Source organism: Elephas maximus, chromosome 22, assembly GCF_024166365.1.
Source record: "Elephas maximus indicus isolate mEleMax1 chromosome 22, mEleMax1 primary haplotype, whole genome shotgun sequence".
NCBI lineage: Eukaryota > Metazoa > Chordata > Mammalia > Proboscidea > Elephantidae > Elephas > Elephas maximus.
Window position 1 is genome coordinate 80,916,977 of NC_064840.1, and position 22,815 is coordinate 80,939,791.

Sequence of the window (22,815 nt, forward strand, 5' to 3'; positions counted from 1 at the left end):
CAGAGGTTCGAATCCACCGGCCGCTCCACAGGAGAAAGATGTCACAGTCTGCTTCCACGAGGGTTACGGTTCTACCCTGTCCTATAGGGCCACAGAATCTACTTGACGGCAATGCGTTTGGTTCTCTGTTTATCATAAGGGCAGGTACTTCTCGCAAGCCTCCGTCCCTTTTCTAGCGGATTAGCGTTTTACATTCCCACTGCTTTCCCCCCGTTAAAGTGTGAGCCCCACGAAGGCGGGACCCGTGGTGTAGGTCCTTTCTCTCCCGGGGTCCCCAGTGCCTGCGCGGTATCTGGACACAGTGACGCGCCTCGGAGGGAGGGAGGACAGGACCCGAGTCCCTGCCCTGAACCCTGCCATCACGGAACCCTGAACACCACTCACCGAATCAGCGATTTAACAGCTAGCTAGCAAACGTCTCCTAAGAGTAAGGCTCGCCCGAGGAAGCTGGGAACAGGCTTCCAAAGGTAGGGGTCTCGCGCCGGCGACCTCGCAGCCTGCCTGTTGTCAGGTGCGGACTCCACCTGGGAAGCGGATCGAAAGGGGCGGGCAGCGCTGCGGGGCGAGGCCGGGGAGAGCGCACGGGCAGAGCGCCCGCGGAGAACCACTCCCCGTCGGGGAAACGGAGGCACAGAGTCGCAGGGACGCAGGGCACAGCCCGAGAGGCCGCGGGGCCACTGCCCCCCCTCAAGAGGGCGCCCGAGGCGACGGGCGCGAGCAGGGCGCCCAGCGCCAGTCCTGACCCAGCCGGCCTGCAGGGGGCGCCGCGCCGCCCACGCTCCGCGCACTGCTGGCCTTTGTTGAGGCGCGTTGCCCGGGACGCGGAAGAATCCATTCCGAGCACGCTGCAGGCGGACACGGGAAGCGTTCAAGTCAAGACCGAGGAACACACAGAAGGCATCTTGAGCGTCTGTAGGGCAGGAATGACTCAACCCGCACAGCATATCGAAAACCAGTCTCCTGCTGCCATCCTTCCACCTACGGCAGGGAGACCGAGAATGGTACGCTCCATGACGTGCTGCGGGGCATGTCGGGAGTTGTAGGCGGCCCTGCCGGCCCCGCCCCGTTTCCGGCCCCGCCCCGGCCGCGGTGACGCCATTTCCGGCCGGCCCCCAGAGCCGCGGCCGACGCTGGCCGACGTGGTGAGTACCTTCGCTCGCCCCGGCCCTCGCGCTTCCGCTCCGGAGTTGGCGGCCCGGGCGAGGCGGCCCCTGCGCGCTCTGTGGCCCCGGTGGCCGCGTGGGACCTGGCCCGTCGGGGCCCAGAGCCGGGGGGCACCGCCTGCCAGCCCCGCGCGAGTGCGTTTCGGGAACTCGGGGTCACCTGGTGGCTAGGGTTTGGGGGGATTTGACCCGGGGAAGCGACGGAGGCGGCTCCTCAGATATTCGGTGCCCCGCTGCCCTGACGTCGCCCCTTCCGGTGTCCCGCCCGCCTCGTGCTCCCCAGGCCGTCCAGCGCCATCCCAGATCCGGGCGTCGGGCGTCCTGTGCGCTCCAGCCGAGCTTTGCCCCGAACTTGCGTCCCCAGCGCAGATCTTTCCTCTGAGCCCCGATCCGTCGATCTGCGGCTGTAACCCCCCTGGATAGTTCATAAAACCGAACCCGTGGCCGTTGAGTCGGTTCGACTCATAGCGACCCTGGAGGACAGCAGAGCTGCCCCATAGGGTTTCCCAGGAGCTGCCCTTTTGGTCACCAGCTGAGCTCTTAACCACTGCGCCACCAGGGCGCCTGGTATTTCAAGATCAGCAAACACAAAACTGGCCCATTTTCACATCCCCTCATTCCACCCAGGTGTTTCTTGACATTGCTTGGCTTGTAGATTCTTCACGTGGCCGTCTTCCCTCTGTGTGTCCCTCTGTGTTCTCATGAGAACACATCCAGATGGGATTAGGGCCAGCCGTACTCTGATACGACCTGATGTTAACTGATAACATCTCCAAATAAGGTCATGTTCGCAGGTACCAGGGGTTAAGGCTTAACATCTTTGCGGGGACACAATTCAATCCATAACAACTCCTTTGACGATATGATGAAATCGTTTTTAATTAGAATATTTTATTGTGTTTTCACTGGAAGTTTACACGGCAAAGAGGTTCCTATTTAATTTCTACACAATTTGTTCAGTAACATCGGTTACATTTTTCAGTTTCTCAGCATTCTAATTATGTCCACTCTGGTTGTTCCATTTCTAGTAATCTAGTTTCTCTGCCACCTTGGCTTCTTATATTTGCTTTTGAGTAAATACTGACCATTTGTCTCAGGCAGAAGATTTTTAAAGGAGTACAGTACTCACGGATATTATTTGTCTTATAACTTATCACCCAGTCTGTTACTTAGCTAAAAGATCTGATGAAATCTTTAAAACCTCTTACCAGAAAAAAGGTTTACACACACACACACACACACGATACATGCCATCTGTTGTATGTCACTGATGACCTGAAACTCATCATGTATGTGGACCCAACTAAACAACTACTGGTAAATACCATTTTGCAAGTGCTCTTTTCCCCTTTTAAGGTTGCAAGCATTTTCCTATGCCGTTACCGTATTATAACGCACACCTTCTACATAGAAGGTATGCACTGTTTGCGTAAAATATGGTGAACATTCTTTTGAAACACAACTTTTCGTGGCTGTATAATTACTCAACCAATCTGTTGCTCACTTTTAGGTTAACATCCATATACTGGATCTTTGTGTGTTTTGCGGATTTCCTTAGACTAAATTTCTAAATGCAGAATTACTAGGCCAAAGTGTGTGAATTTAAGGCTTTTGATTCTTACTGTCGACATTTTCCTGTGAAAACTTCTATTAGTTTATACCTCCACCTTCAGTGATCTATTAATTTCCTCTCATTGTCTTGAAACTAGGTGTTACCATCTTAGGCTCAGTGCTATTTTTGCATTCTTAAAGTAGTTCTTTACCACTGCCGTTTTCACATCATTGCTAAACCCACTGTTAAGACTATAACCCAGAAAGACTATAGCGTAGAAATTACTGGCTTAAAGCAGTGGTTCTCAGCCTTTCACATTAGAATCACCGGGCTGTGGGGCCTTCTAAGTGTCCCTGGCAAGGCTCACCCAGACCAGTTAATCAGGATCCCTCGGACTGCAGCTCAGGTGTCAGTGTTGTAAGCTCCTCAAGTGATTTCAATACAGAATGAAGGTTGAGAACTGTCATTTAGAATTTAGAGTTTTTTCATGTTTTCTCCATAAAATAAGGAATTAATTTATAAAGTCATTTGAAGAGTCAAGCTTAATTAATGCTGTAACATAAATGTAATTAGATTGTCATTTACATGGGGGTGAGTTGCTTTGTTTCACGGTGGAATGTTGGTTTTATTTGTCTTAGGTCAGTTCAGAGACTATGGATATACTCTTCAGAATAAGAGGAGGCCTTGATCTAGCTTTTCAGCTAGCTACTGCTGATGGTAGGTCTGCCAGAAAACTCTTCTTTTTGATTAGAAGTTGATAGTGAAATATATTGAGATTATCTCCATTTCACAATGAAACTAAGTCAGAGAGAGATTAAATAAATTAAGATCATATAGTTCATAAGTGGTATAAGTGGAATTTTAACTTAGAAACTGTGTCTAGCAGCACCACTAGCCCACAGGTTACCTCTGTACAAATTGGGAAAAGTCTGCCTTCCTTAAAAAAAACTTACAGCCTCTCCCAGAAAACTGTCCAATAAATATATTCATAATGAGCACAGTATAAACAACGCAGCCAGACCCTGTACACTGACTTCCAGCTGTACGTGACAACCCTGAGTCTTCAGAGCCCACTCTCTTAAATGTTATATTACAGTGAGGAGGAGCCCTGGTGGCACAGTGGTTACAGTACTCGGCTGCTAACCAAAAGGTTGGTGGTTCAAACCCACCAGCCGCACCTCTGGAGAAAGTCATGGCAATCTGCTTCTCTAAAGATTTACAGCCTCGGGAATCCTATGGGGCAGTTTCACTCTGTCCTGTAGGATTGCTGTGAGTCCAAATCAACTCAACAGCAGTGGAGTTTTGGGTTTTTTTGGTATTACAATGAGTACCATAACTTTGAACCCTGGTGGTACATGGGTTAAGCATTCGGCTGCTAACCAAAAGGTCAGTAGTTCAAATCCACCAGCCACTGTGGGGCAGTTCTACCCTGGCCTATAGGGTCTTTATGAGTCAGAACTGATTCAATGGCAATGTTTTTTTTTTTTTTTTAAATCTTATCAGCATAGTGTACTTGTTTCCTATGGGTCACTTGTATGGAAAAAGCCTTACGTTTCACAATTTGAGATAAATTGAAAGTATACTTTACTATGAACCTATTCCAGGTATAAATGAGTCATCAGTCAATAGACGGAATTGACTACAGAATTTCAAACGTGACCAAGGTCTGAATGAAGTTTTCACCTAGATATTAATGTATTTGAACCTGTCCTCTGTCTTGATTGTATTCTTTCTCCTAAATCAAACTTTCAGCACTCAATGAACGGAATGTTAATGAGAAAATATAAAGAAAGAAGATTTTTATTTTGAAGATTTCACAGTTTTTTAAGATAACTTTACCTCACAGCCCTTCAGGGATAAACAGAAGCTAATCCAAGTACGGAGCCCTTGTGGTGCTGTGGTTAAGCTGCTAACCAAAAGTTGGCAGTTTGAATTTATGAGCTGCTCTTTGGAAACCCTGTGGGGCAGTTCTACTGCTCTATAGGGTTACTGCAAGTTGGAATCGACTCGGTGGCAATGTGTTAATCCAGGTGTCATGCTTGTCTTTTGTAATGCAACTAAAAATTATTAAATTCTGCTTTCTGAAATGTATCAAGATGTTTTAAAATCTGATTTGTCAATAATAATCTTTCTCTGCCACAATCCCATGGCCCCAAGGGATTTATTTATTAAGATGTCAAGGTGATAGTTAATATTTTAACTAATAGGATTAAATAAGTTTAATCCTATTTGAATACAATCTTGTTCTTCTCTGAATATATTTTGGGATATAATTTTGATTTTGGAATAATGAAAATGTTTTACATATTGAAAAAAATTCTATTAAATTAAAAAGCCCTGAAAATGAAACCAAACTAAAGCAAACATCCTTTATCAGGTTGATGACATAGCCACACAGACAGAAAAACTACTGTGACTTTAGAATATATTTTGATTGCACAGTTTGGTTAGATCTATTCCAAGGAAAAAAAGAACTACAAAGAAATTCACATTTCACTCAGTAGTTTTATTGCGAGACGTTAACAGATATTTTTAAAGTATTCGGAGTCCTTGCAAAATACTGGTGGGAATGTAAAATGGGGCAGCTGCTTTGGAGGACAGTTTGGCGGTCCCTCAAAGAGTTAAACAGTTATCTTATGACCCAGCAATTCTCCTCTTAGGCATATACCCAAGAAAACTGAAAACATACCCGCTCAGGAACTGTACACAAATGTTTACGGCAGCGTTACTCACAACAGTCAAGAAGTGGAAACAACCCACACGTGCGTCCGCCGATGAGGGGACACAGGATGCGGTATAGCCATACCACGGAATACTATGCAGCCATAAAAAGGAAGGAAGTGTTGATTCGTGCTGCACATGAACAAACCTTGAACACGTGCCGAGTGGAAGAAGCTAGGCACGAAAGGTCATGTCCTGTAGATGGTTTATGTGAAATGTCCGAACGGGCAGATCCGTGCAGACACGAGCCGGTCCGTGGTCACCAGGGGCTGGAGGGACGGGGCCGGACGGTGCTCGCTAGTGGGCGTGTGGTTTCTCCGGAGGATGAAGGAAACGTTCAGGAATCAGGGACTGGTGATGGCTGTGCAATCTTGTGAATATCCTGAGAACCACTGAATTGTACACTTTAAAAGTGTGAATTTCATGGTCTCTGAATTTCAGTTTTTTTTAAAAGACAGAAAGGCAAAAAGAATTTGTTAAGTATTGAATCTGGGGATTGGATATTTAGAAGTTAATGTTACTTTTTCTACTTTGCGTGTGTTAAAAACTTTCATGTCGAAGAGTTTAAAATTTTTCTCATCAACTTCTATTTGTGTCCTTTTAATTTAGAAATTTTTATTAAGAAAGCACTAAAACATGTGTTGAGGGACCTGTCAAGCAAGCTGTCTTCAAATGCACTTGTGTTCCGAATCTGCCACAGTTCAGTATACGTATGGCCCAACAGTGACGTGAACACCGTTCCCGGAGAACTCACTGATGGTTCTGCTTGTGAGAACATAATGCGCTTTATTCAGTGAGTATGTTTCAAGATTATTAGGAATGTTTTCAAAACATCACTTCACATTGTAAACTTTTTTGTATATTAAAAATTTAGATTTGAGCAGGAAGAAGATACAAAACGAAAGTTCATGAGAAAGAAAGACAAAAAGTTACCAGACATGGTAAGCCAACTGCCTATGTTCTCAACGGATAAAAATTTTAAATCCTTGAATTTGGAGCTGAGTGAGTTCTTAGACATTATTTAATCTAACCCTCTTGTTTTTACTGATCAAAAAACTGTGGTCCAGAAAGATTAAATGATTTGCCAAAGGTTATATATCTGTTCTATGTATTTGAACTTTTGTCTGATTATAATACATATCTTCAAAGATTTTTTGGAAGCTTTCTCTGCTCTCACAAAATAAAACTTTTTTTTTTAACAATTTAGTTAGTGTATTTATTTAGAAATAAAATCATTCTGAAATGTAACAAAGTAATACATTGTGTTTTATAAGATAATGATTTTTTCTTCACACTCTTCTTGGTTCTATTGCTTTTTGAACCAGTGTTACTGAGTACCTTCCCTGTGCCAAGAACTCTGGCAGATGCTGGAGATGCTGCCTCGAGGCAGGAAGTTGTATGCGGTTATTATGATTATACTGTTTTGTCCAGGTTGGTGGAGAGAATGGGTGGAGATGAGGTTGGAGAGGTGGGCAGAGGCCATTTCGTGAAAGAAAGGCCAAAACTAAAACAGCAGCAATGAAAACAGAGGCAGTGGATCCAAGAGATGTTAAGGGGATCCACCAGTTAGATATGAGGTGACATTTTCTTGCCTGAGCCAAGACAGAAGGCTGGGGAGACGGGAGATCACTTTGGGACATGTTATATTTGAGACACCAGTGAGACGACCAGATGAGTTTTCAATTTGTAAGTGTGGAATATATGAAAATACTCTGGGCTGGCAATAATGATATGAAAATTATAGCAGTTGAAGCTTGACATTTTTGGAAGATAGGACAGTTATTTTGTAGAATGTCCCTCAATTTGGGTTTCTTTTATGTTCCCCCATGATTAGATTCAGGCCAGGCATTGTTGTCAAGAATACCACAGAAGTAAGTTGTCTCCTCAGCGCAACATACCAAGAGGCAAACGCTGTCAGTTTGTCCCTTTGATTGGCAATATTAACTTTAATCATGTAGTTAAGGTGCTGTCCACCAGGTTTTTTTTTTTTTTAACAATAAAGGTACTATTTTTTCCCTTATAATAAATACCTTGTGGGAACATACTTTGAGACTATGTATATATTTTACTCCTTATCCAGTTTTTATCTGCTAGTTTTAGCATCCCTTGATAATTTTTGCTGGAATCCAGTACACCTACTCCTCACTTATCAGTTATCTAATTATCCAACATTTCATTTACGACAATGGTAAAAAAATCTACTGTCTGACTATTTTGTGCATTAATGACTTACATCTGGTGGTAACAAATGCCATCGTGCAAGGCAAGAGTAACTGGCTGTGATGGTTAGGGCTGTGTATCACCGTGGCTGGGCCATGACTCTCCGTGGTTTGGCAGTTATGTAATGACACTGTCATCTCCGTTTTGTAATCTGGTGTGGTCATCCTCCGTTTTCACACAATGCCGATTTCCGCATAACAACCTGGTCTTTGGAACCTAGCCATGTCAAAAGATGATTCTGAAGCAGAGAAAATTTTAAGATTTGCACTTTTAACAATTTACTATAATATAGATTTTATATTGCCCTTAAAAGTTCTTTTATATTTAATGTACAGTGCACTACAAAATGACTATTACTGTTTCTCTGTAAAGCATCAGATAGTAAATATAGATCTTATGCTGGAAACGTCAACCCCCCTGAGCGCTGTAACCCCCATCATTGAAAGAGAAAGCGGCGGACACCACTACATCAGTATGACTTTACCAGTTGATGCAGTTTTATCTGCTGCTCCAGAAGAAACCTGGGGAAGGTAAGTGTTTTGCAGTACTCCCGCCACACTTAAACGAGGACCCTTCCCCAAAGTAATCACAGAGACGTGTCTGAGGCCGTTGCTGCCATAGTTTTTACTATGATTAACTTGTTGTTAGTTATTAAACTAAGAACCGTCTAGTAAGTAAATGTTCATTTAGAGGAAGTAGGGTAGGGCTGGGGTAGGGTAGCATGCTAAAACCTCTAGGGTTTTCCCTTTATCCACAGAGAGCAAATACACAGCTTATTCTACTCTGCGTAACTCAGACTTAACAAACTGGTCCGATCAGACTCTTTTTTTTTTTTGCTATATTAGGGATCTATATTACCTGTACACTTCCACTGACCGCAGCTACTATAACTTCTGTAATGTGCCTGTGTATTTTCCCCTCACAGAGTTCGTACACGTCTAGTTGATGCAATCCACAGTCAACTGACTGATATGGAAAAATGCATTTTGAAATATATGAAAGGAACATCTATTGTGGTACCTGAACCACTGCACTTTTTACTGCCAGGGGAGAAAAGTCTCACAACAATTTCATATCCGTCAGGAATTCCAGATGGTCAGCTGCAAGCCTACAGAAAGGTAAAACCAGTTTGTTTATTCTTAGAAAGGACAGTGACCATGATTCATTTTGTCTTTATATACTTCTAACAGATAGAGATTATTTTGTGAGTCATATAAAAAGTATGGAAGCAGACTGTTAGTTTTACATATTAAACCAAAAAAACCAAACCTGTTGCTGTCAAGTCGAGTCCGACTTACAGCGATCCTATAGGACAGAGTAGAACTGCCCCATAGAGTCTCCAAGGAGTGCCTGGTGGATTTGAACTGCCGACCTTTAGGTTAGTAGCCGTAGCACTTAACCACTATGCCCCAAGGTTTTTAGTTTCTCTTCTCATGGAATTTGTGTCATTAATTTTAAAAATATTATGCTAAACCCACGTTAAATTTTAATCCCACATACCTAATGTTGTTCCTATGTTTTATGAAATTCTACATTTTCCTATAAGTAGTAGTATATAAATAGGAAGCTTGCATGCCTAGAGCAGCTGATGAGTGTCAAAACCTTATAGGGCAGAGTAGAGGTGTGCCCTGTAGGGTCTCTGTGAGTTGGAACTGACTTCACAGTAAAAGGTCTTTTTTTCCCCCTTTTTTTTACTTCCAGACTTGTAAAAGAGACAAGGTTACAGTTAGGAAAGGAAGATTAGCATTTATAATAATTCTAATTAGAATTTCTGGGTTTTATTGGAGGAATTTTGAAGAAAGTACGTTCAGCATTCAAAGAAATGAAGAAATTTATTGGATAAATGACTAGTTTGGGGGTACATCTTTTTGATACGTGTCCTTGCCTGGCATCCATCACATTATACAATGAGGCATCTCTAATCTCTTTCCCCTAAGAAGAGGTGGAATACTGTATTTTTACACAAATAACGCGTACCTTCTACATTGGTTTGCCAGCCACTCCCTCCCCCTGCGAGGTATTTTTGTAAGCCTCGCTGTGCCAGTTTTTCACATGTTGCTGAAAAAAAAAAAAAAAAAGCATAGCACATTTACAAAAATACCTCGTGGTGGGGGGAGAGCTGATGGCAAGAGCAGAAGGTACGTGTTTTGCATAAAGACACGGCACCCGATCCTCCGCCTCTTTGTGAGAGCTACCTGAGTTGACTTGCAGAGGCAACGGCTGCGTGAGTTGACGAGCCTGTCCAAGCCACCAGACTACACGGGAGTACGTAACAAAGAAACTGTCAAACTTTTAAAAGTAACATGTTTTTGTACAATTGGGAAGATACCACATTTTAAACGTGTATTTTTATCTTCATGCCACAGTGGTTGGTTTTCTACAACTTTTACTTTGTGATTTAATCACTATCCCTTAGGTTTGTAAAGCACTCTAAATATGATTTTTCAAAAAACTTTGATATATCATTACTTGTAATTTACTCATCTACAAGGCTATTTCAAAATCAGTCTTTAGTCTCAATGTATTTTGATAGACTCTTAGAATAATTTTAAATTATCCCAGTTCTCTCTAACAAATAAATTATTTTCATTTTCCTGTGTTCCCTTCTAGTTTCCATTCTATATATGATAAGCAAAAATAAATCTTGTTTGGTTTTAGTTTAAATCTCAGCCTGTTTGAGTTTAGTGAATTAAATCATAAATGTGTCTGAAAACTCATAACCAATATATAGTTAATTTTCTGTTTCCTGTTTTCTTTGAGTTTATTCATTACTAGGAATCTAAAACACTAACTTTTTCTCATTTCCTGTTGATTGATTTCTTTTTAGGAGCTACATGAGCTCTTCAATCTGCCTCATGACAGACCTTACTTCAGAAGGTGTAACGCTTATCACTTCCCAGATGAACCATACAAAGATGGTTACATTAGAAATCCACACACTTTTCTTAATCCACCTAACATAGAGGCTGGAATGGTGAGTTTAATGAGTGACTTATGGGAGTTACTTGATCATTAATGCCACTAATTGTTTTTGTTGGTACCCAGTGAAGTTTCAGGATTGATTCATAACGTATGTCATCCCTAAAACATAAGTGTGGATTGGTGGAGGATGAGGGCAGGGTTACTTTGAGGATACATGTCGGCCAGTAAGAAAGAAAGAAGATCTCAAAGGCATCCAAGAACAAGAACAGTAGTGTAGCTCGGCCTCATAGAGGCCAAGAGAAGCAGCCCTTGGTCTGGCAGCTGCCTCTGTCTCCCTCCAGGACATGGAGTCCTAGGTGACATTTCTGCTTTTTTTCTATATGAATGCTTTTGGTGTTCACTGGGCTGTTCCTTCCCTTTAATGGGCTGTTCTCAGCCTCATGCCTCATTTTTCCTCATTCTTTCAGCTTGTAGGAAACCCCGGTGGCATAGTGGTTAACTACTATGGCTGGTAACCAAAAGGTCAGCAATTCGGATCCACCAGACACTCCTTGGAAACTCTATGGGGCAGTTCCACTCTGTCCTGTAGGGTCGCTATGAATTGGAATTGACTCGACGGCAGTGGGTTTTCAGTTTTCAGCTTGTATATAACTTTCCAACTCTTCGTCATACCTGCTCATTGCATATATCATTTCAACATCATTTCCTGCTCCTCACTGCCTGGTTACTCTGTACTTCTCAATTAAGATTCCCAAGAGAGAAAACTTGATTGGCCTCCTTCTCGTGGCATCCCTTGGTGGTGGCCCTCTCCTCGTGGCAGGCATCCCTTGGTGGTGGCCATCCCCTAGCGGCAGCCCTTGGTGGCAGCCACCACCTCGCAGCAGCCCTATGGTGGTGGCCGTCTCCTCATGGCTCCCTGCCCCCGCAGTCCCACTGACTTCCCTCACCGTCATATCTCCCTCTGCCTCTTACAGGGATACTTGCGATGGCATTTAGGGCTGACCTTGATAATCCAAGATAACCTCCCCCACTTTATACATTAACTTCATCGCATCTGCAAATGAGGTACCGTTCACAGGTTCCAAGGTTTAAGACGTGGATATCTTTTTGGGACCGTTTTCACCCTACCAGAATGGTCTAGTTGTAAATTTTCTGTCTGTGCTTGAAAAGAACATACATGCTCTAATTGTTGGGTAAAAGTTCTATATTTCTCCATGACTAACTCCTACCTAATTTAAAAAAAAAAAAATGGTAATACTAGTTGGTCAAAAAAAAAAAAAGAGACATGTTTTCTTAGCATTCTACTACAGTGAAGAATTTATGATATTGGCCTTTTTAAGGGTCATCAAGTAACATACCTGGGCCATGAGTAATGGTAGATTTACAGAATTACAGAAGTGTTCTTCACATGTCCCACTGTATGTTGTTGTTGGCTGCTGTTGCATTGGACCCGACGCGTGGTAACCCCCGCACAACAGAACGAGACGCTGCCCGGTTCTGCATCATCCCTATCAGGGGCTGCAATTCTGACCATTTCATTAGCTGATTCTCTGAAGTAGATCACCAGGTCTTTGTCCTGTTGTATAGACCCTGAATTTATTTGTTTGCTCATTCCTTTATTCCCTCCCTCATTCAGCAAACATTTATGCAGTATCACCTCTCTGCTGGGCCCTGCTGTAGAAGCTGAGGCCCAGAAATGAGTAAGAAAGTACAGGCCCTTGTTGAGCTCCTGTACTGTTGTTGGTAGGCAGATATTTAAAAAAATAGTAAGTAATGTGTCAGGTAGTGATAAGTGCTTTGAAAAATGACAAAATAGAACAGGGTAGGGAGCAATGGCAGAGCAGCCCTGGGTGGTGAGGGAGTGAGCATGCCATTTTCAGACTGGATGATCAGGGAAGGCTCTCACATTTGAACAGAGACCTAAGTGAAATAAAGGTGCAAGCCGTAAAATCATGTGGAAAAAGTGTGTGCGAGGCAGAGAGAGCCAACTACAAGGCTCTGAGATCAGACGCCCCCGGCGTATTTGAACCTGAAGCAGAGTAAGCAACGGGGAAGGTGAGGAGTTGAAGTTAGGAGAGGCGGCCAGACGACAGGTCTTGCCAGGCAAGGGCTTTGGACCTTTAACAAAAAGCCAAGAAGGTATAATGTTAAACCATAGTGCCGTGAAGGCATTTTTATAAGGAACTAAAGTACAGGGTGAGCACTGAGGACAGTAAGTGTGACTCGGGCTTATCTAGAGTATTTTCACAGATCTTAGTTAATATTTTACTACATTCCTTTATAGATCCATGTGGTCCAGGGCACATACGGTTATCACCACTATATGCAAGATCACACAGATGACAACGGCTGGGGCTGTGCCTACCGGTCTCTGCAGACGATCTGCTCTTGGTTCAAACACCAGGGATACACACAGAGACCCATTCCAACACACAGAGAGATTCAGCAGGTACCAGCTCTCCAGGTTAAATTAGCATCAATCGTGCATCTCATTAGCCCTCAATGTATCATTCATTATTATTACCTCACGGTGCACTTATTTCTGTTTTGATGGAAAAAATATTCTTAAACTGATAATCAGGGAAAATGCCCTAAGTGTAATTTTTAATAGCTGTCTTGCGTATGCATTTTTTTATATTTTTAAATACACAAAGGCTCTGGTTGATGCCGGTGACAAACCAGCGACATTTGTCGGATCGCGGCAGTGGATCGGATCTATTGAGGTACAGCTGGTACTAAGCCAACTGATCAGTGTAACTTCAAAAATACTGTTTGTCAGGTAAGGACACTTTAAGAATTAGATAAAGCACTGCAAAGTGAAATTTGTAACTTTTATTTGAATAATAGAAAATTTATTTTTCCTTCCTGATTGCTTTAAAACCCTAAATTTTTTTTTGTTACTTTTTAGGTATTTTTAGTTTACAGTTAAACTTTGTGATATATACATATGTTGTCTAGGCCTAATTTAGCTAGGAAAAGGAAAATTTGTAATAACTTTGAGTGGAATTATAGTTTTTTTATGCTCAAGCCATTAACATCTTGAGAGGAGGAAAATCAGATGTTGATCTAGACTGACGTTTTTGTTTCGCTCTTGCTCCTTTTCTTCCTAAGATATTAGTAAACCAATAATGTGTGCTGAGAATGTATTTATTTTCTTTTTCTACTATATTTTAATCATAATTCTAATATTAAAATATTAGCAGATACAAATGACATATATTGCTTTCTGTAACTAGCCTGCTCCTTATTTACGAACAGATTTTTAGAATGCATTTTCTGTTATGACAACCTTGGCACCTTCAGTAGTAACGTCCTTACTGCACAAGAACATTGATACTTCTGATCCTACAGCTGGAGTGTGAACGGGCTGTGGAACTCGGTGCTGACAAGTACATGGTAGATTAAGTTGTGAAGCACATGCTGATCCAACATTGAAAGTTCTGGCACACTGGAACATTATGCATTCCTCAGTAGGCAGGAGCCCCTTATTAGCACCATCTGGGACTTTCCTTCCAAAAAAATATCTCCCTTCATCTGTCTTTCCCTTCTCAAGAGTTGAAACTGTTTTAAATCAGTTGCCAAGCAGTGATTCAGACTCATGGAGACCCCATGTGTGTCAGAGTAGAACTGTGCTCCATGAAGTTTTCAGTGACTGATTTTTTTCAAAAAGACATCTTCCGAGGTGCCTCTGGGTGGACTCAAATCTTTCATTTAGCTGCAGAGCGTGGGGGGAAGAAAAATTGGCCTCCAAGCTCATTATTTGACCTTAGTATTGAAAGTAGCTCATCTAATACAGCATGGTTTCCTTCTAGCCAGGGTTCTGAAATGGCTTCTAAAGGACGGGAACTGGCTAATCATTTCCAGAGTGAAGGAACTCCAGTAATGATTGGTAAGGTGTTTTGGACATCTCGGGCTCTTTTGGTAGAGTGGAAAATGTTAAACTTATCATTAATACTAATATTTAAGGTCACACAGAATCAGTCTTTTTTAACATTTTAAAATTAATTTTACCCTATACGTATCTCTGGACATTAAAAAAAAAAATTCCACGGAGATAGGAAGGTACACACAGATTATAATAGCCAGAAGAGGTAAAGGCTGAGGAGAGAAATGGTAACTGTTCAGACATCTCAGGAGCTGAGAGCAGTGTGGAAAAGAGATGTTCACTCACCTGGGCGTCCTTAGTCATGGCTCTGTCACTAACTTGGCTATCTGTGTAACTGGGCAAAGTGCTAACTTCTCTGGGCTTTATTTGTAAAGTAGGATAGGGTTAGCTTAAAGATGCATGATTCTATGAAGGCCAAGACTTATCCCGTGATGGAGAAGGCAAGCTAAGACGAGCGGCTAAGAAACTCTTGTTGTTAGGTGCCATCGAGTCAGTTCCAACTCAGCAGCCCTGCATACAACAGAAACACTGCCTGGCCCTGTTCCATTCTCACAATCCTTGTTATGCTTGAGCCCATTGTTGCAGTCACTGTGTTAATCCATCTCCTTGAGGGTCTTCCTCTTTTTCACTGACCCTCTACTCTACCAAGCATGATGTCCTTCTCCAGGGACTGGTCCCTCCTGGTAACATGTCCATTCTTTGTTCTAAGCAGCTTTCTGACTGTACTTCTTCCGAGACAGATTTGTTCACTCTTCTGGCAGTCCATGGTATATTCAGTATTCCTTCCCTACACCATTATTCAAATGCATCAATTCTTCTTTGGTCTTCCTTTATTCATTGTCCAGCTTTCCCGTCCATATGAGGTAACTGAAAACACCATGGCTTGGGTTAGGTGCACCTTAGTCTTTAAAGTGACATCTTTGCTTTTTAACACCTTAAAGAGATCTTTTGAAGCAGTTTTGCCCAATGCAATGCATCCTTTAAATTTCTTGGCTGCTGTTTCCATGAGGATTGATTGTGGATTCAAGTAAAACGAAATCTGTTACAACTTCAGTCTTTTCTCCATTTATCATGATGTTGCTTAGTGGTCCAGGTGTGAGGATTTTTGCTGGAAGTGCCCACTCATCTATGCCAAGAAATTTATAAGACAGCTACCTGGCCAACCAACCACATTTGTGCCCATTCCAAAGAAAGGTGATCCAACAGAACGTGGAAATTATTAAACAATATCATTAATATCACACACAAGTAAAATTTTGCTAAGATCACTCAAAAGTGGTTGCAACCATACATCGTCAGGGACCTGCCAGATATTCAAGCTGGGTGCAGAAGAGGATGTGGAATGAGGGATATCACTGCTGATGTCAGATGGATCCTGGCTGAAAGCAGAGAATACCAGACAGATGTGTTTACCTGTGTTTTACTGACTATGCAAAGGCATTCAACTGTGTAGATCATAATAAATTATGGGTAACACTACAAAGAATGGGAATCCAGAACACTGAATTGTGCTCATGAGGAACCTGTACACAGACCAAGAGGCAGCCATTTGAACTGATCAAGGGCATACTGCATGGTTTAAAGTCAGGAAGGGTATGTGTCAGGGTTGTATCCTTTTTCACCATACTTACTCAGTGTGTATGCTGAGCAAATAATCTGAGAAGCTGGACTATACGAAGAAAAATGGGGCATCAGGATTGGAGGAAGACTCATTAACAACCTGCATTATGCAGATGACACAACCTTGCTTGCTGAAAGTGAAGACTTGAAGCACTCATCGATGAAGATCAAAGACCATAGCCTTCAGGATGGATTATACTTCAACATAAAGAAAATAAAAATCCTCCCAATTGGACCATGATAAATGGAGCAAAGATTGAACTTGTAAGAAGCTGACGTATTTCAGCAGAGTATCAGATAAGAACTTAATGAGCAGATGGCTGAGTCCCTGGAGGTACTTAGGGCAGAGGAGCTTACCATCTGCTGAGAGGACAACACAGCGACTGCTGTTGGGAGGCGGCGGCATCTCTGTGGCCTTCTCTAAATCCACTTTATGAATTCCATGAATACGGCGGTGGGCTACAAACCAGTGAGGACAGATACGGCGGGGGGCTACAAACCAGTGAGGACAGATACGGCAGTGGGCTACAAACCAGTGAGGACAGATACGGCAGTGGGCTACAAACCAGTGAGGACAGATACGGCGGGGGGCTACAAACCAGTGGGGACAGATACGGCGGGGGGCTACAAACCAGTGGGGACAGATACGGCGGGGGGCTACAAACCAGTGGGGACAGATACGGCGGGGGGCTACAAACCAGTGGGGACAGATACGGCGGGGGGCTACAAACCAGTGGGGACAGATACGGCAGGGGGGCTACAAACCAGTGGGGACAGATACGGCAGGGGGGCTACAAACCAGTGGGGACAGATACGGCAGGGGGGCTACAAACCAGTGAGGACAGGTGCATCTTCTGTGTTAAAGATGTAATTGTATCTTACCAGAACACTGTGGTCTTTACGCTGTGGGCTGGTCAACTTCAATGCTGCTTTAGGTCACTGGAAAGGCAAAATGATCAATTTTTTAAATTTAATTTGAATAGGAAGTTGAGGTTAGTTTATGACCTCTTACAGCTTGTATTTCCTCCTCTACAGGGGGAGGTGTTCTGGCCCACACAATACTGGGAGTTGCATGGAGTGAGATTACAGGGCAGATTAAGTTTCTGATTCTAGATCCACATTACACAGGCGCTGAGGATCTGCAGGTTATTTTGGAAAAGGTAAGTATCTCTTCACCCACTCAGGGGTCATCTCTTGACTCATTCAGGGATCTCTTCACTCACTGAGCCTTTTTTATAGTGCCTACTATGTGCCAGACATGTCCTACACTAGGCACATTACAAAAGGTCTTTCAGAGGCTCTCAGTCTAGCAGAGGACAGAGGAGGACAGTCCAAAAAGGATTCCCAGGAAAAAAACTTGTCTAAGGTGGGCCTTCTGGCGAGTCTGGTCCAGGAGAGGACCGTGTCCAGAGGTGGGGAATGGAAATGTACCCTGTTCTGGGACCTTCAGATAATTTTACGTGATTGGAGCACGTGAAGAGGTGTGGCTGGAGGGCCAGCCAGTCACTGTGAGCCAGGCAGGGAAGCAGAGGCATTTAGAATTTATCTTAAAGGCAGCAAGAAGCCTTTGTCATTTAATAGAGAGTGATGTAGGTAATAAAGTGCCATCTTTCTGGCTGTTGTGGGGGACTTTGCAGTAGATGAAATTATCTAGATAGAGTTTTTTGAAACAATTAGAGTTAGGCATTGTGCCTGATTACTTACTCAGGGAACCGTTCTTTGCCAGCTATGGAAACCCTGGTGGTGTAGTGGTTAAGAGCTATGGCTGCTAACCGAAAGGTCGACAGTTCAGATCCAGCAGGTGCTCCCTGGAAACTCTATGGGGCAGTTCTACTCTGTCCTATAGGGTCACTATGAGTCGGAATCAGCAGCAACGGGTTTGGTTTTTTGTTTCTGTCAGTTCTATCTTTAGCGCTTTGGAAATGCAACCCACCCCCCCCCCCACCCCGGTCACGAACCAAGGCCTGGCCTTCAGTGGAACTATTGACTCTAAAGTACTATAGGAACTTAGGGGGCCATAAAGCGGGTTTCTGCTTCTGCCTGACCTCTCTACCTACTTGTGGAACTTTCCCCAGTTCCCAGGCCAGTCACCTCAAAGGAAGGAAGCATGGCTCCCTATCTGCTCCTTCTGGTTTCAGGACTAGCACTCTCCCTACCCGCTTTTTAAAAATGTTGGATCTGGTTACCTGGAGGTGGCCTACATGTGTGGAAAGATCAAAATAAAAATATAATGGTGGTAGTATAGCCTTTTATATTTGTTAAGAAAAAATATTTAGGTCATTAAATTTATTAGAAAGTTTTGTCAAAAAAAAAAAATAGATAACAGAAGGTTATTTATGTATAGAAACAAGTCGAAAAGACAATAGATAACCCAAACTCAGTGGTGGTTACTTGGGGAAAGGAGGGAGTAGATTTGGTGAACCTTTTTTTTTTTTTTTACTTTTATCTTGTTTAATTTTTACGTGTGTCTTGCTTTTAAAATCAGAGAAAGAAAAATGAATAAAAAGAGCACCTGTACTTAGCCCTCCCTCTTCCACACTAAAAAAGGAGAGTGAACCCACCTGGTTAGTTTCTTCTATAGAAGGTGTGACTCTAGGTTGCTGCCAGAGTCCCCAGCAGCTTCCGTTAGGTTAGGGTTAGGGTAAGGAACGCAACCACTACGTTCACACACGCAATGGTATTTTAAGACACACGCAATGGTATTTTAAGAGTCTTCAGCTGCCCTCAGAAGTATTTTTCAAACACACATTTCATCTGAGCATGATAAAACGTAACACACACCAGTTTTCAACTGGGTCTTTAATAAACCGGTAACTCTAGAAGAAATTTGGTAAACGTACATATTCATAATGGGATTTTGTGTGAAAGTAATTTTCTGTGCTAGGGGAAAAGGATTAATACTGACTTGAAGAATGGAAAGTAGAACTGGTTATAGCCTGAGGAAATGACAGGGCAGAGTGCAGCTCCTGGGGAAGCTCCTGTTTCTCACTACAACACTTCATCAGGTCTGAGATGCCACTGAATAGTACATACCACACGCTTCTACCAAGAAAGAAAGAGAGACTGACCAATTACATTACCACATGCCATCAGTGCCAGAGTTGTTAAACTGTACACGTCAGAAAAACAGTTTGGGACAACAATTATTATAAGGAAGATTTTCTTTTTTTATGATTTCTATAATTACTACAGAATTAAAAATTTTAAAAACCTATCTGAAATGGACCCAATTCAGTTATTTTTCTCTGCTTAGTTGGAATTCAAATATTTGAATTACCTAATCATTTGGAGTCTGCTTCCAAGATTCTGCTGACAGAACCTCATGTCACACTTAGACCATGTAGTCCTATGACTTTATAAAAGGTTTTTCCTTTCCTTCTCCCAAATTTGTCTCCCAAATCCAGGGCTGGTGTGGATGGAAGGGCCCAGACTTTTGGAACAAGGATGCTTACTATAATTTATGTCTTCCTCAGCGACCACAGATTATTTAAAATATCTTGGACTCAAAGACTATAGTAAAGTTATACTATACATTTGTTAATAAAGAATAAGTTTAATTTCAGATTCTATTCTGGGGGTGATTGATGATTTAAACTATTATGTTTTTCCCCACGGTTCTAAATACTGAACAAAGAATAAATGCTTTTGGCATTTCTTCAATAACTTCAAGACCAAGCATATACAACCAAAATACAGGCATGTACATGCATGTGTCCTTAAAAGTTACGTTCACTTCGAAGACAGTTTTCCTCCTTCATAGGAGTTCAGATGTGTACTGTCAGCCAAAAGACACAGCTTGTAGCTAAGCCGTAGATATCCATGAAGTGAAGGCCCCCTTCAGTCTCTTCACAACTAATATGACATCTGTTTTTAAAAAAACGTATCACACATTGTTGCTGTTTGCCATCAGTTCCGACTCTTGGTGACCCGATGTGTGGAGCGTAGAACTGCTTCACAGGTTTTCAAGGCTGTGACTTTTTAGGAGCAGATTGCCAGGCCTGTCTTCCAAGGTACCTCTTTTTGTTGTTGTTAGATGCCATCAAGTCGGTTCCCACTCATAGCAACCCTGTGCACAACACAACGAAACACTGCCTGGTCCTGAGCCATCCTTATAATCATTGTTACGTTTGAGCTCATTGTTGCAGCCACCGTGTCAATCCACCTCACTGAGGGTCTTCCTCTTTTCCACTGACCCTGTACTCTGCCAAGCGTGATGTCCTTCTCCAGGGACTGATCCCTCCTGATAACATGTCCAAAGTATGTAAGACGCAGTCTCGCCATCCTTGTCTCTAAGGAGCATTCTGGTTGTACTTCTTCTAAGACAGATTTGTTTGTTCTTTTGGCAGTCCATGGTATATTCAATATTCTAGGTGAGTTTAAACCACCAAACTTTGTTAGAAGCCCAGTACTTAACCATTTGCGTCACCCAGGGATTATAGTAAACATTAAGAACTTTTTAAAAAAGCTTTTCTCTCCAATCTTCTACCATGAAGGACAATTTTTGGTCTCTAGAACCTAGTAGTGCTAACTATAACCAGTATCAAAATATCTTAACATGTAAGAGATCCTTGAGAGAGGGAGAGAGCAACAGCTATAAATTACTCACCATTGCTTCCTTTTCCTGTTTGTATTTTTTCTGCTCCCAAAACATCGTCTCTGCCTGAGCGCTGGAACACTTGGTCTCAGAGCCTGCCTACATTTAACTGTTGGAGTAACCTGGTACATTCCAAAAAGCCACATGACCCAGCAAGGTCTTCAGCTGTTTGCTCGTTCTTCCTACAAAAATTAAGACAGATTGAGTCAAATTAAAGCTGATAATTGATTCGTGTTTTTTATATCTTTCTGACAAAGGAGTTTTGAGCTCATACAAACATACAAATGTTAGCTGCAGAATTAAAGAGATAAAGGAAGCACAGAGAAATTTCATTTGGTGTGCACTTTTGTATCCTCAGTGGCTATCAGAGTCCAGCCCAGAATGGCCTTTCCAGTTTTTAATTAGTGCAATAGTACTTGGCGTCCAGTACAGTGAATAACTGCTCAGAGGAAGTCAGTGAGAACTTCTACAGAAGGAATTTTCCTAAACCAGAACTGAAGTGGAATATGGCCGTAACGGATGAACAAGCTACAGCTGACTGAAATCCAGTATTAGGTGATACCCTATTGGCCTGAGTTAACTTTTACGTGAAGCCCATCAACTAGGTAAGCACCATTTTAAAAGGACCTTTAATTAAACCTCAGGAGTCTGATTAGTAAAATACAAGAAGACAAAACTTGAGGACCCTGCTTTTACACTTAACTGGATTTGGGCATCACCAGCTACAAGCAGGCTGAGGCGTTCCAGGCTCCCAGCTTTTGCTGCCCTGTGCAGTGGAGCTTCTCCAAAAATATCCCTAAGGATAAGAGAAAACGGTTCAGTCTCGTCCCAGAACACTTCCTGCAGGAAGACAGTGGATGGAGTCTAAGGCCGGCTATTTGAGGAAGCCAGTTACAAGTGCCTGGAGCCAGAATGAATTTTTTTTAAATCAAACTTCTCTATTTTTGATAAAGTTCCCTTAGTGTGCTATTTAATATAGAGTTTTAATTAAAGCATTGCGTACCCACAACATATATTAAAATTAAAGAAAAAAAGCAAGTTCTACAGAAGTAAAAAAATTAGTCTAAACCTCCCCGGCTTTATTACTCAGCGGGAGCCACGCAGGCGACCCTAACGGGCACTAATGGCTGTCGGCGTTCACGGGCCTTAGGGCCGCTGCCCCGAACCCCGATCCGGTAACGGAGGAGCCTCCTGGCTCCGGAGGCGAACCGCAGGCCCCGGGTGTCCACTCCGAGCACCTGAACGGTGGCTACCCTGAGATGTGAGTGTAGAACAGGCGCCGGACGGCGAGGACGCTGCGTGCGAACCAGAACGTAAACTGCCTCCTCGGTATTCTTTACGCTGGTTACACGCTGGCAGCACGGTCAATGGGGTGGAATTCCCAGCAGGAATCCCACGTTCACCTGCAGTGACCTGGGACCCACAAGGTGAGCCACAAACGGTCAGCGCTGCCGCAGCCGCGTCTCCGGCCGGCGACACAGGTGACCGGGCGTCGGCGTGGCCCGGGGGCGGTGCACGGTAACAATCAGTTACCTGGTTACCTGCGGGCGGAGGTCGGCGCCCGGGCGCGGCTGCGGAGAAGGCGGCCAGCCAGGCCCCCGGCGGCCACGCGGTCAGGCTGCTGGCCGGAGAGCCAGGTGCTTCGGGGCCCACCTGCGGGAACCGGAAGGAGCAGCGCCGCTCTCGCCTCCGGCCGGAAGCGCAGCGTCGGGGCTGAAAACCGCCCACCGCCGACGGGTGGTCGGGCGTCCGGCAGCTAAGCCGCAAAGCGGCGCGGCCCAACCTCACCGCCGGGTCGCAATCGCGCAGCAGCAGCATTTGCCGTCCGGTGCGGAGTCGCAGCGCTCGCTGCAGCCCGGCAGGTAAGCGTGAGAACTGCCGGGAGAGCCGAGACCGAGGGGCCAGCGCGGCGCCCTGCCGCCCCCTCGGCGACCGGACTCCCGGCGCTGTGCTGCCGCGCGCACACAAACACCGGCACGTGCGGCCCGGAACCCGGAGACGCGGGCGGGAGGCCGCCGGTGATTGGCCACGGAGCGGTGTCCGGCCCGCCCCCTGAGCCCAGCACGCGTGCGCGGGAAGGCCGGCGGGGGCCAGGCTCTGCTCTGCCAGCCGATTGGCCGCGGGCCGGTGCCCGCCC

At 43.9% G+C, this 22,815-nt stretch overlaps 3 protein-coding genes across 8 annotated transcripts in view; 2 read left to right on the forward strand and 1 right to left on the reverse strand.

Moving 5' to 3' along the window:
• Positions 1-983, reverse strand: part of C22H4orf47 (chromosome 22 C4orf47 homolog) — a 30,878-nt gene extending 29,895 nt beyond the window's left edge. For all 5 annotated transcript variants that reach the window (XM_049866262.1, XM_049866261.1, XM_049866259.1 and 2 more), the window contains exon 1: positions 385-983. The gene's annotated coding sequence lies outside the window, so the exon portion shown is untranslated. The remainder of the gene's footprint in view (positions 1-384) is intronic.
• On the forward strand, positions 924-20,694 carry UFSP2 (UFM1 specific peptidase 2). The gene is made up of 13 exons (XM_049865514.1): positions 924-1,001; positions 1,044-1,142; positions 3,354-3,432; positions 6,046-6,229; positions 6,311-6,377; positions 8,029-8,186; positions 8,582-8,774; positions 10,484-10,630; positions 12,863-13,027; positions 13,233-13,357; positions 14,391-14,467; positions 17,120-17,244; positions 19,489-20,694. Exons 1-13 carry the CDS (start codon positions 924-926, stop codon positions 19,573-19,575), a joined length of 1,584 nt encoding a protein of 527 aa, XP_049721471.1. The 3' UTR covers positions 19,576-20,694.
• A 1,752-nt stretch (positions 20,695-22,446) lies between these two features.
• Positions 22,447-22,815, forward strand: part of LRP2BP (LRP2 binding protein) — a 30,111-nt gene continuing 29,742 nt past the window's right edge. For both annotated transcript variants that reach the window (XM_049866267.1, XM_049866268.1), the window contains exon 1: positions 22,447-22,540. The gene's annotated coding sequence lies outside the window, so the exon portion shown is untranslated. The remainder of the gene's footprint in view (positions 22,541-22,815) is intronic.